Here is a 17629-nt window from a genome sequence, read left to right on the forward strand (position 1 = left end):
AACTGTTGCTACAACCACAGTACCATTTATTGTTGCAGTGTGTGCCAAGCAAAGGACACTGCATGCTCATATACAGTGCTTTATTGCTTTATGGCAAAACAATACATGAAAAACCTGGCAGATCAAAAGCCAATTTGGATGTGGTTTTAATTTTTTATATATACTGAACTTTGTGGTGTCTAAATTTGTGCAAACTAAATAGTAAAATACTCCTATCAGTTCAAAAGAACAACAGAACACAAAACTTCAACCATGTTATAATTCACATGCCTTGCATGTCAACTTTTTAACAGGTATAAAACTGAACGATGAAATCAGACATAAATATTGTTTAGTTCCTTTTGGAACAGGACCAACAACTGTGAGTCTGAACCAAATAAACTGATCACTGCACTTTATTTCTGATATTTACAGAATAGCAATCCACTCAATTATATTTAAACTATCACATACCAACACAACCACATTTCCTTAAGAAACAAAGCTCACCTGTAGTGTATATACCCTCGAGAGACCCAGACTTTTCTCAATGCCATCTGATAAGTAAGGATCATAAAATGTGACGTTGAACCCAAAGGCTTTTGCTCTTAATGCAACTGCAGACCCAATACGACCTGAAATAACAGATTTCTATCTGTAATGCATGATTTTAAACCTTTAACAAACAAAAACCAAATGCATAAAATAAAATGATCATGGACAATGGACTGCAACTGAAATCATTTCAAGCAACATTATGAGAAATCAATGAAGTCATATGTAAACTTTCTGCAATCATCAAAGACTAAATACTACCTAGAATATAATGGTTATGGACAATGTAATGCAACAAAAACACATTTCATGCAACTTTGTGAACTTTCTGAAATTCTCTCACACACATCACATGATTAGTTACTTTAACTAGATAATTCTGGAGCATAATATTAATATTTACTTGGTAACAACTAGCTTCTAAACCATTTTAACATAATACTGTGTAACATTTTAGAAGGAACCCCTGGAATTTTCATACACGAATACTTGGCAACTTTTGAAAGTAATTCAAGAGTAAATAGCACAACTAACTCGAGAACTCCTGAAGAGAAGGTTTTTTAATGGTTATTGAAGTTTCAAATTGGAAATGGGTGTTGCATCTCAGCTATTTTTATTCAGAAATTCTTGCTCTGTGAACTTTAGTGTAACCAAAGTATTACATCTAGTTTCATGTCGTAAATTTCTGGATGACTTATTCTGTTAATGTATTTGCTTCAGTTGTAAAGGTTGTGTCATTTAAGAATTAATTATTCAGTAGTGTTGACAGGGGTTAATTCTTAAATGACACAACCTTTACACCTGCAGATGCATTAACAGAATAAGTCATTCAAAATTTTACAATATGAAACTATATTTGTGTGCAAATATAGCAAGAACTTCTAAATAAAAATAACCGAGATGCAATACTCATTTCCATGTTGAAACTTCAGTAACCATTAAAAAACCAGAAAATACATTTAAAACTAAACCATCTAATTGTAGTTGCACACAACAAAAAACTACATGTAATGTGTACAATGATTATGATCACCAAATTCATCCAAGGAACAACAATATATAAAAGAAAAAAATAGAAAACTTGAAACAAAATAAACCTAACGTGAAGTGGATGCCATCAACATCTAAAACAGAAGCATTACATACCTAACCCAACAATACCAAGAGTATCATCACGTATCCGAGCACATCCCTGGGCAGCTTCTCGAACCTGGTCACAAAAAAAATAAGTAAAGATTTAAAAAGTCATCCAAACTAATTAGTATATAGGAAGAAAACTAATCAGTACATAAGACAATTTTAAATCCAGTATTAACAAATGGACATGCTGCATAATACTTTACAAGAGTAAATAAAATGACCAAGAGACTAGTACTGTACATTTATGCTTTACCCTATGAAATCACAATATAAAGGTTTACTGCTCTCTTCAGAATGTTAAAAGATGCTCTCTTAGTGAAAAGCATGACTGAAAACCCCCCAAATTCTTATAAATTGCACACAATTACAGCACTTATTAGACCCTTCCACCTGGGGTTAACTTAAAGCACAGATTATCAAAGCTTTTCCTTTGCACTTAAGCTTCTATGTGAAATAACAGTGATCATGTGTTGTAACACAAAGCTCAGTACACTTCACATTTTCTCCAGGTGTAACAACTGGAAATAATCCTATCATGTTTGAACCATATGTATGCAACTCATGTTCACTGTTCTTCACAAGTTCAGCATCACACCTCCCACACCTGCTCGGGACCCGTAAACTTCTTCCCCTCGCGAACCATGTTGGCCAACCAGTATGTGCGTCGGTAAAGATTTAAAATCAGACACATGGTAGTATCTGCAACCTCCTCAACGCCATACCCTGGTACGTTGCAAACAGCAATGCCCAATTCTCCTGCCGCCTGTCAGACAAAAAAGGAACATCAAGTTCTTTTGAGGTCTTCTGCAACTCAAAACTAAAATCATAATAATTACATGTAGGTGATAATGATAAAAAAAAAGAAATAAGTGGTAAGTAATGACAAATGACGATGGTGGGAAGGCAATGTAACTGTAGTCTCAAGAAATGCATTTAATCTAATCTTTTACTTGGCTCCTAAGGAAAGTTAAGTATACCTAAGTTTTACCAGACCACTGAGCTGATTAACAGCTCTCCTAGGGCTGGCCCAAAGGATTGGACTTATTTTACGTGGCTAAGAACCAATTGGTTACTTAGCAACAGGACCTACAGCTTATTGTGGAATCCGAAACACATTAGAGAGAGAAATGAATTTCTATCACCAAAAATAAATTCCCCTAACTCTTCATCAGCTGGCCGGGGAATTGAACTCCGGCCCATCGAGTGACAGTCCGCAGCTCTACCGACTCGCCCAACGAAGAGATGGGTTCCAAAGGAACATGATTAACTTTCAATTTTTAGGACCGCATCATTCACATTTCTATGTGCAACACAACAAATGTTTGACCATATGGTAGCATCTTGTGTGCATTCCAATCACAAAAAGATGCATTTATCATTTATAATTAATGCTGAAGGAATAATACTAAACTACTGTGCACCCCAAATAATGTAGGGGGGTAGCACTTCATCATGTATCACAAAATCTTCCAATTAAAGAACAATGATTTAATTTGCTGTCCTTGCTTGTTTTCATAATTCATAAAAAACAACGTTAGCATAAAAAACAGAAAACCAAGGAGCCAATCACTAAAGAAAGATTCCAACTATGCCAGAACTCTCTTATTGGAAAGACTCCAGCAATCAACTTAAGAGTTATCAACTTTGAAGGAAAAAAGTTTTTAACTTTGGGAAGCTTTCTGGCAAACTTTTGTCAAATTCCCAAAACTCAGGACAACGAGTCTGCATCAACTTTAAATTCAACAAAAGTTTAAAATGACCTCGGGATTCCTGCTATGTGATAATGCTTTACTTTCTTTTGCTTTTTATTTCATCTTGCTTTCGATACGGTATCACTCTAAATAAGATGAAGTAAAAGAATGACAATAATAGTTAGTTCAAAAGCATCTTTTTCTTTTCTCCTTTTAACTGAAAATACTACTCCTCCTCCTTCTCCCTCCTCCATCTTCCCGCTAAAACTCAAGTTTCATAACTTTCCAAACTTGTGACATTAAAAACTTTTGTTAAGAAAAGTTAACAACGAATATTGAGCATCCATAAGAGCCAACGAAATGAAAGCCATCTAGAATGTCAGGCAGTTGGATTTTTGTTCTTTGGAAAAGAAAAAACCATCTACAAGAAAATGACTGCAGATAGGTCAAATGGTGACAAATTTTGACAATAAACAATATATATTTCAAGCAGTATATGTGGCAAGAAAACTTACAACCACACTGAAAATAAAAATAAAAAACTGACACATGCACACAAACACACCTTAATACCAAGGTATAGATTTTTATACCCATAAACTATAAAATCTACCAATAACATTACATTTCTTCTGTATAAAAAAAAAGGTGAAGGTGTTCCTCAAGAGACAAAACAGTGTTTACAAAAGGCTCATCATCATTACACAATCACTCACAACCATTCTTTCAACAAGAGAAAATACTGTACATATTTTAAAGTACAAAGCACAGCTGACTTACCTTGACATCAACATTGTCAATGCCACTGCCAATTCTTACTATAACTTTAAGTGCCTTGAATTTTTCTAAGTCCTCTTTTGTCAGAGTTATGGTGTGCCACATCAAAGCTCCTACAGCCTCATTTAAAACCTGTGTAAGAGAAAGCATAAATAAGAAAATATTACCAGTGAAAACTATATTTAAAATAATTATTAAAACTAAAATATTCATGCCCACACATCAGAAGGACTGACCGATTAAGTGCTCTTTCTCATGCAGCTTTTCACTGCCAAGCAGCAGAAATTAAGGTTTTTATATTCCCAAGCTCAGATAAATACAGAAAATTGGAGTCTAAAGGGGTATCTACAAGTGGAAAAGAATCGGTAAAAACAGCAACCCCACCTAGGGATTAAGCTGGGAAGATGGTCAGAACTGAAAGATCGTTCGAGTCAGTATGCTTCATAGACACACTCTCTAAGTTAACATCTTGATTATTAACTTGTAAGAGGTCTCCAAAATACTACAAATTTTTTGTTATTTAGCGCACTTTACTAGTAATTTCTATGAAGACCACAGACCTCAAAAAGTGCACTTGAAAATGAAATATACGATGATAATGAAGCTATGATATTATTTACAATGATTAAAATATAATGTATATACTCTCACAGAACTGAATAAGAAACTCATGAATGACAACACATTGATAAAAGAGAACATAACCTCCCACCTTTTCATGTATCTCCGATGTGGACTGGGCATCGCAAAAGGCAACAGTTGCCACATCCTTCAGGATGGGCATTTCAACCGCACAATCCCGCCCATCCAGGAGGGCAACGAGGGGTCGGGCGTGCATGCCAGGGCCATTTGGGATGGGCGGTCTGACATCCAGCCTAGGTCTTTTGTTGGTCTGAATCATAGGCGAGGGAACTGCTTGTGGCACAGGGAACTGACGATCAGCCCCTAACCCCGGGGGCTTATCCATGCACCCCACTAGATAAGCAACTACCCAATACTGAAACAGTAAAATAGGAAGTTGGTGTATAACAATATTTCAAGTGCTATGTAACCATCAGTTCAAATTGTAACTAATTTATTTATAAAGATACATTAACCTCAATAAAATCCATAAACAAAAATTGTGAAAAGTAAAGTCCACTGATATCATGGGAGAGAATGATTTGCACTCACCTAAATTTTGGTTCCTTTTACTATCAGCGTCTCTCTATCGGAGACGCCAATTGGAGGGGGAGAGTTTTATAGAGCACGATGTTCACCTGGAAACAGTAGGAAATTACATGAGTTTGCCTTACATTTTGCATTATGAGTTACTACTACTACTGAATTGAACTAAATATTGAATTTAGACCAAGCACTGGGACCTGTGAGGTCATTCAATGCTGAAACGGAAATTAACAGTAAAAGATTTGAAAGGTGTAACAGGAAAAAATCTCGCAGGTTGCACTTTGAATCAGCTGTTAGGAAGGGTGGAAAGTAAGATGGAAGAAAGAGAATATGAAAGGAGGTACAGTAAAAGGAACGAAAAGGGTTGTAGCTAGGGGCCAAAGGCACGCAGCAAAGAACCTCAAGTAATGCCTGCAGTGCACCGCATGAGGCGCAAAGACAGCATAACCCCCCTTACAAGGAGGACTACTACTACTACTACCACCAATAATATAATAATAATTATAATTTTTAAGCCAAATACCATCGAAGGAAACATACAGTACAGCACTAAAAAGGACACTACACGGCCGCCGACAAAGACTGATACGGAAAATAAACGTCTGAACTAAACCCTCTTAGGGGAAATTACGTCAATGCAAGGTTAATGTACTAATTCATATAAAGTAAAAGCTCAAATCAACATCAACATAGGGGCTAAGACGTTGCTGCATGCACGAGACTCACTCAGTTGAAGTATGTATATATAGTACGTCAAAGACTGATCATGAAGAGACAGCCGAATGAGTAGTTTCGAATCGAAATGATACTAACTCGATAAGATTCTAACTGAATATTTACAGGTTACATGAAGTAAGTTTAAAGTAAAAACAAGAAGAAAATATTTGCTATCCAGCAAATATCCGAATACAATGACTGAATAATTAAACATACGACTAGTAGCATTCCACACGTCATGCACTGCAATGCTAAATCACTTGTTGCAAAGCGAGAGAAACACCACCCCAACGTAAACAAAAGGGTGTGGCCTGGCGAGAATTCGCGTCACGTCACGAGGCAAAGGAAGGCGAATCGCTATACAAAGGCATAATTCGCGAGTATTTAACTGCCGCCGCAAACGCTGACCGTGAAAAAAAGTAATTCATTCGCCGCAACAAGCACACTCTATAATGCTGGATCAAAAATTAAATATCGGTAAAAATAAAACGTTTAGAGCTTTAAAGAAATTATTATGTACACTTATCAAATTATCTACAAGAATAGCTGTATTTGTACAGAAAAGCGTAACACGTTAAGCATACAATGTACATGGCCACTCAATACAAACAACCGTGTAAAAACAAAGCCTTTAAAAGCCACTCTATGCGACTGGTTGAGACCGAAAGCCATCCGATGAGGATATCACGCTTTAAAAGTTCTAGATGAATAGGAGGAGGAGACAACCGGACTTGGCTCTAATGCTTTCTAACCTGCTAAACATAGTTTTCATACGTATTTATGTGTGCTCTCTCTCTCTCTCTCTCTCTCTCTCTCTTTGATTTTTTTTTATCAAAGCAAAATTTCTCATTGGAAATATAGAAAAAAACGAATTTTAAACAATACAACCGTACAAATAACACATAAATTACAATAAAAATTACTTGAGTTCGTTTCCTGTAAGTTTCACCATGGGATTCCCTGATGGTGAAATTCCCTGGTCGTAAGGTATGCACTACAAAAACGTTAATGTTACATATACAGTTGATGTGACTCAATTAGCTTCACGAACCTCAGCTTCCGAAAGAAATTTCTCTGTTGCTTAAAGACATATCTATCAACTCATGACACACTTGATAAAAATATTTCCTTGATAGGAAAGGGAAAACTGAATTCATTTCCCATGTCTCTGAATCAAACGAGTGTGTGTGAGAGAGAGAGAGAGAGAGAGAGAGAGAGAGAGAGAGAGAGAGAGAGAGAGGGAATATACTACCATCCAAAACAAGGACCTTGTCAAATACCTCCATTTAATATTATACATTTTGACGGCAAAATGAATACTAACGTCTTGTGGTGTTTCTCTCTCTCTCTCTCTCTCTCTCTCTCTCTCTCTCTCTCTCTCTCTCTCGCCTAGTTGCACCCACAGTCTACCAACAATTAGGTACATAATTCACTCCATAGGTCAACAGAAACAGGGAATTTAAATGAAAAGCTCCTAGCCTAATCGTTCCACCGCATACGGTTGGAGAAGGGAACGCATCTATTCTCTAGACCTTGAGAGAACGCAGGTCCTCACAGCTTGTAAACGCGCTTACTACTGCACCGAGAGAGAGAGAGAGAGAGAGAGAGAGAGAGAGAGAGAGAGAGAGAGAGAGAGAGAGAGAGAGTGAGTTCAAAATTAAGACCAAACTTTCGAGTGAAAACTCTAAAACTGAAGATTACGGCTGTGAAAGAAACTTTCTTCAAAAACGAACTCTCTTACGTACACCTTTAATAAACCAGTATCTAGTTTTTTTTTTTTTTTTTTAAGTTTAACAACTTCCCTGGAAAGGAAACTTCTGCATACGAAGACTACCTTGACTGTATTTTACCAGTACCCATTTTTTTTGGGGGCGGGGGCACAGGAATGACAGCCCACACAAAACCAGAAATAGATGTTTGAGGGACACGAGACGAAGCGTAAATCATGCCGATAAAATCCTACATCTACAAAACTAAACTATACTAGACGGACATTACTGAGGCAAAACTAATTCAAACAGGCACTAAATTACTAAGAAAAACTGGGTTGCGTCTTACTGACCTGTGAGAGAAATGACTGAGAACGACCTCTGCCTCAATCATTCTATACTTCGGCATTCACAAATCTGGAAAACAAGAACATCGAAAGTTAAGTTCAGTTGTTTTCTCATTCTTTCTCTTCAATGAAGGTCAAACAAAACTCTGGATATCAAAACTGTTCAAAAGAAATGAACGAGATCTTATAGCAATTTCATTCCATTTACTCAAGTTTATGAAAAATAATACGAACGTATATCCACTTTCAAATAACAATTATACAGGCTCTTCAATAAATTAACACTATATACAACCTTGGGCATCCCGAATAAATAAATAATTCCTACCAGTAAAAAAAAAAAAACACTCGTAAGCAAAAACATGAAACTGCTAATATGCAAAAGGGCAAAATAGGAGCGAGAAGTGAAAGCTTAAAAAAGAACTGGCAAGAGTGAAGGAAGGGAGTCAGGCTTCAGGGAGAGAGAGAGAGAGAGAGAAAAAAAAAAAAGAAAAAAACTCGAGCACACAACTCCAAAACAAAACTTGTGTCAAAACTGATAGCGTCAAGTTTTCCCTCGCAACTTTTCCTATTAAAACTTCACTTCCTTCCCCCTCCCCTCCCTTTCACCCGCCCCCCCCTTACTACCACACTTTCCCCTCCAGCCTGCTCTCTCTCTCTCTCTCTCTCTCTCTCTCTCTCTCTCTCTCTCTCTCTCTCTCTCTCTCTCTATAATAAGTCACCAATAGTAACCAAACTTTAAATGAATAGCTATCTCACCAATTATCCTCTAAATAATGAAAATATAATCATTAACCACTGTTACAAACAGCTGTTTACTATAAGTCAACTGAGTGCCTGCAGTAAAATTGCTGTCACTAAAACTACAAAGCTTCACTCGGCTTACATTAGCATAGGTACGCAAAACCCACGTTAGGGTAAATTAACATTATCAGCGCTTTACCAAAGGCAAAATAAAACCTAGTAAAGCAGCTAAGTGAATGTTGTCTTTATCTCAAGACAGACAGGAGTCTTCAACTACGAAATACTAAAATAAAGCAAGAACAATTTAAATAAGAAATAAAATAAAAGTTGAGCAGACAAAAAGAAACTTGTCTTAATTACTTGGAAAGAAAGATAGAAGGTTCCATTTACAAAAACTCGGGATCTTAGGCTATGAGAGAGAGAGAGAGAGAGAGAGAGAGAGAGAGAGAGAGAGAGAGAGAGAGAAGTCAAAAGGAAATGCAGCACAATGCCAAGTAACTATACAACTGAAGTCAAACGGACATATAACACAATGCCACGTAACTAACTTGTGAAAACCTCCCAAACCCACACAGATCGCAGCACACCAAAGCCCTACAATTAAGAACTTTTGAGTTAATTACTTAAATCCAGGAGATCGTCTGAAATATCCACGAGTCCGGGTAGCGATTGGCCGGAGCCTCTCTCTCTCTTCCGAATAACCCCTCACTCCCAGAGGAGAGGGCCCACACCCTTGCCCCAATATTTGGGCTTCCCCTCTTCCCATCTCGACCCCCTTTCCCCAAAAACCACCTCCCTACGCCCAGAAAAGTCCCCTCCTTCCTCCTCCCCCCCAAAAAAGCCTCAAACTTTTGCCGAGAATCCAACTCATTTCGACAAACTTTTGTCTTTAAAACTTTCCGCAGGCTATCAACACACGTGACCCAACTGACGGTGAAAACGGCGATGGTGATAATGATAGTTTTATATTATTGGTCATTACCGACGGGACGGCTTCATGCAGAAGAGCAGGAAATATATCACTGTAGAAAATACAGACGTTCTTCGGCGATTTCTAAAAAAAAAAAAAAATTGATTCGGAAATCAACAACACTCCTCTTCATTCAATGGAAGACCCCTGCGCTCTTTCTCTCTCAGCACCCAAAATGACTTAGTAAAGCAGGGGGCTTTTTTTCTATTTCACATGACGCCATGGAATAACAGTCGTCATAACTCTCTCATGAGCACTTCAGTAAAAATAAAAATGAAAAGTCGCAGCTTAAGTTTATTATCGAACACTGACCTCCTGGACGCAACTTTGGTAGCCCGAAGCCCAAATAAACCCCAGATAAGCTTACTTTGCTATGAAGGACGTCTGCATTAACTTGCCAAACACGAGAGAATCAACATCAGCTGGGCGGAAGTTCAGCTTTTTTTTTTTTTTTTTTTTTGGTGCAAAAAACAAGACTCGCTCAAATCACTTTATGCTATTTTCAAAACATTTTGACTCTGACAATGACTGAGATCACTGCAACCATTTTACGTTCACCTTAGCTATGCTCTCTCAAAGAATATTAAAAGAAAACTGCATCCAACCTCCGGCTGGATCATTGAATGAGATTTGAAACTTTACATATAAAAAAATGTGGTCCCTCGACAATGTACCATAACTTCAAGCTTAGAGTCACCCTTAGCTTTTAAAGGAGCTATCGTGCATATTCCAGCCTTAAAAAGACTACGGCAATGACAGAGCGACTGTACAAGCAGAGATATGATAAGACAGCCGTGGAAAAAAAAACAAAAAATCAACCATTAACACGGAGCGTTTGAAACATCCACGCATTAATAGGCTACATGATTGCATCACATCAATTCCTTCGCTAAGCTGTCCGGGTAGACTGATTACGCGTGACAGTAAACTGGGGCGATATGATAAGAGTGAAATTACATTGGGACAACGAGATAGCCCTTCTTCGCTTACCCGTATCTCGAGATAAACACGTCCAAAGGCCATGGAAATCACGAGCTCAAACAAGAAAAGAACACCTGGCTTTCTAGGGGCAGACAAATACAAATTTACGTATGTAGAATGTGAAGCGTTCTTTTCTTTTATAACTGTCAAGAAACAGCTGTTCCTGCTTGCCGTTCTTATATACTGCACTGAAACCAGAATACAAATTTTTCCATTTTCCCTACAGGATCAAACCATTTATCTAATTCTCCGATTCAACGTGCAACAAATTATATTCTCCCTCAAAATAAAAATCAACCATTTCAGATTTTCAAAGATCGTTCCCCCAATTAAGGATCAGGAATCCACAGTATTAACTTCAACGACAATGAACTACTCTCTGGCCTCGAAACAAATCCAGTTACTTTAGAGTATAGACCAAACAACTTCCTATTACTTTGTACTGGCCACTATTTTCAATTACTTTTATTTCTCCCCGTTCCTACAAAAAGCCTCCCTAAAAAAAGGCTGTTATAAATTTATGACAGACTGACAAGAAGAAAGATTCGATCATTCACTCTAGACTTCAAGAAAGATTCGATCATTCACTGTAGTCTTCAATCATTTTTCCAACTCAATGCTCCTGCAGAAGTCTTCAATCAATCAAGAAAACTTTAAAAACTGCTAATTACTTCATAAAGTCGAAACAAAATTACTCCATGCTCTACTCATGGTAAGTCACGCTTCTATGAATACTTGCGACACCAAGTTTATGAACATGCATATGAGAGAGAGAGAGAGAGAGAGAGAGAGAGAGAGAGAGAGAGAGAGAGAGAGAGAGAGAGAACCTTATGAGTATCTTACGAATGATTTCAAACCCGGGGGTGAGGATTAACTCATCCAAGCCCTCAGAGAGAGAGAGAGAGAGAGAGAGAGAGAGAGAGAGATATTACTACCATTGCAGGAACATAAAAAAAAAATGACAAAGAAGAGCATTCGCGTACTAAGCTGATGCTCCCCTTCTTTCAACCTTCTCCCTTTTCGCCCGGATGCTAAAAATCGGTCCAATCGATCATGAGACTATAGGGAGACAAAACTCTCGCACTTCATTCCAAAACTGCCTTGTATTTTTCAAAAGTCTGGAAGTTGGTGGGAAAAAGTTGGAGTCCATTAGACTCCCAACACTGGAATTTGCGCATAAATATTAAATTCCCTTCTAGTTCACAAGTTGTCCGAAGTCAAACTGAAAGTGCAACGATGACCAAACTCTCGAAATCAAAAGTTTCTGTCTCTAAACTTTAAACAAATTTTAATGCTCGTCACACGAACACTGACTTGGCAGATAAGACAGACACGTGACAACAGCACAGGACACGGACACACACACACACACACTTGCACCCACAACTTATATCTGTATCAGGAAGAGGAGAAAGTTGAAGCCGGAAAGGGGAGAGGGAAACGGGATTTAAAAGGAGGTGGGGCATAACTAAAGCACTGGATCGTACTGGAAGATGGACTTCAGCAAGATGATGATGCAAAAATACATTAAAAAAAACCATGTCCGTGCATGTACGCTTGACTAGGGCATTGCATCTTACTCACTTTATTATTAAATAATGAAAAAAACTTGCTATTATGCCCACGGCATTGCATCGTACTCACTTCATTACTAAATAAAAAAAAAACTTGCTATTATGTCTGTTAAATGAAGACATTACACTACATATGACAACAACACCCGGTTTCGGAACTAAACGGTAATTTTTAAAGACAAAAGCACATCAGGTCTCGAGCCTTCTCCTCTCAAAACCAAGACTCCCGCAGCCGTCCTATTAACATATTTTCCACGAAAGAACACACTTGGGCCATTCTGCAAAACTTCTACACGACTAAAGACGACTGAACGCCACCTTCGAAGTAACAGCTTTACCGCGCACCTTGAAATAAGGAATTAGCGACTCCCAGCTAAAATGACGCTAAGTAGCTACCGGAGACGAAAACAAGACCAGATACAGAGAGAGAGAGAGAGAGAGAAGGGATAGGGGAGACAGGAGAGCCCAGCCCAAACTTCCATCCGTAAACTCTTGCTGTTACAAACTCGGTAACTTTATTAATCTTTCTTTAACTTTTTCCACGTCGAGACAAACTCCTCGAATAACTTCACAGAATGTGGGGTAGGGGGGATACTAGAATAAGGAGAGGGGAAGAAGTTAGGGAGGGGGGAGGCAAGTCTTGAAGAATACGAGGACATAAGAAAGACAAGACAAAGGTGGGGTGGGAGGGATGTAGAGGGGAGGATCAAGCAACTCAAAAGAGGGCGTGGCTTGTGTGTCTGTTTGTCCCAATGTCAGGTTTGTGCGACAATGTAACCACATGTTTTTACCTGCTTGTGATATATTTGAATTTGATATGTGGCCCGTTGCATAATTATTACACAAATAATTAACTATCTGCTTTAATAAAAATAGGAAAACAACAAGAAGGAATGGCAACAGACGATTAAAAAGGTTAATTTTTAAAAAATTCCTTACAAGTGCACAAACTGTCCATTGGTTTTGTCATGAACACAATTAAATCCTAAACGAGAGAGAGAGAGAGAGAGAGAGAGAGAGAGAGAGAGAGAGAGAGAGAGAGAGAGAGAGAGAGAGAGAGAGAGAGAGAGAGAGAGTACTTTAAGTTACAACTAGTAAAGGAAAGCTGCATACGATGAATACTAGGAAAAAACTTATCTTTGAATAATACAGGTAATAAGGATGCTTAATTTAAAAAGTGATCTTGGACAACAAAGGTACTTCCTTAAATGAAAAAAAAACATCACACGAATAAGGAATTAATGTTCCTCTTTGGTAAAAAACTACACATCTTCGACATCAGTACATACACGTACACACCAATCCGTATTTGTATACATCTCAACATCGTATAAAAATACGTTACTATGTTGATAAACTATCATCATCAAAAAACAATTCATGATATTTTACTTTCGACTCGACCATGGTACAGATTAGGTCACTCTGGGTTAGCTAAATCACTTTTCATTCGCCAGTCCCTAAAACTTGGGAGTTTCAAATGACTAACTCATGCAAATCACCAGTGGCATAAGTACGTGGGAGCCGCAGGTCAAAAAAAGAAAAAAAAATCCACAGCAGCTTTTGCCGACGGAGGCAAATGCCACCAGCCATCGGCTCCTGACATCCCCTGGTCAATCCCGCCACAACAAGCCAGCTCAACAGACCGGCGTTGGCGTGAAATTTAAATGAGATGCAACCTGCATGAGGCATTCTTCAAGTGGAGTCTGTCATCAATTCCCTTCACGCGGAGCTCTCTCTCTCTCTCTCTCTCTCTCTCTCTCTCTCTCTCTCTCTCTCTCTCTCTCTCTCTCTCTTTCGGATCTTCAAATATCTTATCATTCAACTTCCGTCATTTCATCTGTACATCTTCAAGCTGAGTCTGTCATCTATTCACTTCTCTCTCTCTCTCTCTCTCTCTCTCTCTCTCTCTCTCTCTCTCTCTCTCTCTCTCTCTCTCTCTCTCTCTTCCAAATATCTTCAAATATCTTATGCAACATCCGTCATTCCACCTGTACATCTTCAAGTGAAGTCCGTGATCAATTCTCTCTCTCTCTCTCTCTCTCCCCCCCTCATGTATCTTCAAATACCTTATTATTCAACCTCCGTCATTCCACCTGTACATTCTCTTTTTTTAAACATGAGCTCCACAATCACGTGACTCAAATCGAACCAATTACAACTCACGACTGAATTCGCTCTGAATTAGTTGCCTTTCGGGCACCAACTAAATCTATGCAAATCGCCGCATTCTCTTTTGACCCCTGACCTAATGGCGCTCATGTCGGTTCTAGTAAAGAGTGGGTGAAATACCTTTTAGGGAACAAACACTTGCTTCAGAAAACTGATGAAGCTGGTTGGACTTCAGATCCAGTTTTCTTTTTTTTTTTTCTTCATCAGCTCGGCTTTAGAAACGATTTATGCCGGGTGTCATAAATTTCTGGGTCAAGACAGACTTCATGAATTTAAAATGTTCTTAAATTGTTCACTGCCCTATAAGCTGATTCCCGTTTATTACAGCCGCTTAATATTCAAAAAATGAATGAACCATTCTCCCTTCCACTGACTAGTCTTGCCAAGCACAAAAACAGGGGTGTAAAACTTTGAACTACAAAAAATAGGGCCATGTTCATTTCCAAGTCATGAAACAAGATATATGCAAATCAAAAACGCTTCTAAATTCAAGTTCATGCATCACACAAGTAAAATGTCCGCTGCAAGCTAAAATTCAAATAATAAAAATGAAAATGGGTATTAAATAAAACAATTGTGTGTCTAATAGTCCCTGAGAGAGAGAGAGAGAGAGAGAGAGAGAGAGAGTTACAAGGATTACGATGTCTCAAAGACTTATATAAGTCCATCCCAGGAGACATCATGTGCTCAACTTATCCCTACGAGCAGGTGTTACTGTTCATTCACAGTGCTGTAATGATTTTGTCTAGCTTTCCACACTGTTGCTGTTTACAACAGAGACTGTGTCTGTCTAACAGTTCCCTAGAGAGAGAGAGAGAGAGAGAGAAGGAATACACAGACTAGAATGCATGAGGAAACATCTAATACATTATTGCCACTCGAAGCATTCGCTGGCTCCACGCTCCCACCCAAACCAGCCGGGCTGCTGTCGTTCCGAAAATATATCGGCTTGCGCTACTACTCGGCAACTAGCAGATCAAGTGAGAGCGTCCGTCGCCTGTCACTCACCCAGTACATACGCACGGACGAAAAGATAGCGCAGGAAGCCACGTGAGCAGTTCCCTTAACTCTGATCATTACTACTAATAAAAATACAAAAAACATTGGTGTATCAGTAATTTCTAATCTTTGGACAATGAGCAAATCATCAGTTCCCTAAAGACTTACTTGACCACCAGCGATGGTTAACCTTCTACATTTACACACTTAGCACCGCCTCCCAATTTTAAGCGAAGGCTGCCTTCTTATCACCAAAGTGTTCACAGATAAGAACCCGAATGAGTAATGTGGTTATTCGTGTAGTACTGATGTTTCGAATTTTCAGGCAAAAGGTTCATCATATTCGAAGAAACAATAACATAATATATATATATATATTACATTTATATATATATATATATATATATATATATATATATATATACATATATGATTATTATCACTTTTGTACGTGATTCATTTATCACACATTACCACAGGTGAAAAATAAGAGACTTTATTCAAGCCATTGGCTTGAAATAAATCGAGCTCAATCAGGACCTACACCCCTTCTCTTATTTTCACCTGTGGTAATGTGTGATACATACATACATACATACATACATACATATATATATATATATATATATATATATATATATATATATATATATATATATATATATATAAAACTTATAAAAGTAAGTTCTGCAAGGTCTTATCATCATTAGGTTACACAATACAAATTCCGTGCAAGGTTAAACTATGGGATCTCTGCTTTAATCAATAGTCTCTCTCTCTCTCTCTCTCTCTCTCTCTCTCTCTCTCTCTCTCTCTCACACACACACACACACACACACACACACACTGACTACTCAAACTACACAAATAAGAAAATTAAGCCACAAACACGTAAGTATACTAATATCGTAGAGCATTTACATAGTCTATATGAAATTATATATTTCATCTTATTTCATAAACCAAATGTTTATCGTTCCTTTCGTCAACCTGGCACCAAACGTAATTGCTCTTAAACCACTTCTCACACAAGTATGGCGTCATTACAGAGGCACAAATGCAGCATCTGTGTACTTCTCTGGAGAGGCAATACAAAGCTCGACATTGCAATAACTAATTCACCGACTGAGTGTTTACAAAAATAAGTGGGGCATTTTCCTTAACACTAATTAAAAGGCCTGGAACAGAAAGTCGCGAGGCATCGTGCCACGATTTGCAGTTTGCAAGTTCTCCAGTTCACGAAACCGACTGGCTACATTACAAGTTGAATATGACGTTGTGAAGTTTTTAATATAACAAATTTCTTATTTTAATATAACAAATTTCTTATAGTAGCCACAGTCTAAGCATCAGTGTGTGTGTGTGTGTGTGTGTGTGTGTGTGTGTGTGTGTGTGTGTGTGTGTGTGTGAGAGAGAGAGAGAGAGAGAGAGAGAGAGAGAGAGAGTCTAACTCTACTTTAGGCTAATCCCCTCTTCTCTTGCAACCTGTCCAGTTACGAGGCAGTACTTAAAAATAAGAATAGAGATGACACAAAATTCCAGTTACAGTTTAGAAATATACTCAGTGAATACAAGCCCAAGAAATGTTTATAAACATGAAAAGCAGAAAACTGAAACGCTAAACAACGCCAAACGTTTGGCTTACTGCCCAAGCAGAAGACACGTGACCTTAGCTACCTAGTCATGACAAACGTTAGGACGAAAACTCACTTTTTAAGTAGATTTCTACTTGAAACCCATGAAAAATCCAAACACCTGCAAGATAGGACCAACTGCTAAACTGAAATATATAGGCCTCTTCACTTCACTAAAAATGAAATTGCCATTCACCAATTCAGCACTTATTGCAAAACCAGTTTTTACGCATTAATTGATTACGAGGGTATTGGTCTTTTACCTGCTTACATAACAGCTGTGATTCCCAGATGATAAGCCTTTCTGATTATATATACATACATATATATATATATATATATATGTGTGTGTGTGTGTGTGTGTGTGTGTGTGTGTATGTGTGTGTGTATGTATATATATAGGCCTATATATATTTCTTCCGAATCCTTCCCTTCATATACATATCTTTTCCCCAAAAATTAGGTCCCTTTAC

The 17629-nt window shown here is 38.0% G+C and overlaps 1 protein-coding gene across 21 annotated transcripts in view; it reads right to left on the reverse strand.

The window, feature by feature from the left end:
* The window catches only part of CtBP (C-terminal binding protein), a 195499-nt gene that overhangs the window by 5908 nt on the left and 171962 nt on the right, over positions 1 to 17629 (reverse strand). For 8 of the 21 annotated variants that reach the window (XM_067113378.1, XM_067113367.1, XM_067113369.1 and 5 more), the window contains 7 exons: positions 8089 to 8152; positions 5316 to 5401; positions 4855 to 5139; positions 4146 to 4274; positions 2279 to 2437; positions 1681 to 1744; positions 490 to 614 (listed from right to left, as the gene is read on the reverse strand). In XM_067113378.1, the coding sequence (XP_066969479.1) occupies positions 490 to 614; positions 1681 to 1744; positions 2279 to 2437; positions 4146 to 4274; positions 4855 to 5109 (732 nt within the window). In that variant the 5' untranslated portion in view covers positions 5110 to 5139; positions 5316 to 5401; positions 8089 to 8152. Of the gene's footprint in view, positions 1 to 489; positions 615 to 1680; positions 1745 to 2269; positions 2438 to 4145; positions 4275 to 4854; positions 5140 to 5315; positions 5402 to 8088; positions 8153 to 17629 lie in introns of all 21 variants that reach the window. The other 13 variants (XM_067113362.1, XM_067113374.1, XM_067113363.1 and 10 more) reach the window with 3 other exon arrangements.

Source organism: Macrobrachium rosenbergii, chromosome 12 (genome assembly GCF_040412425.1).
Source record: "Macrobrachium rosenbergii isolate ZJJX-2024 chromosome 12, ASM4041242v1, whole genome shotgun sequence".
In the NCBI taxonomy this organism is placed as follows: domain Eukaryota; kingdom Metazoa; phylum Arthropoda; class Malacostraca; order Decapoda; family Palaemonidae; genus Macrobrachium; species Macrobrachium rosenbergii.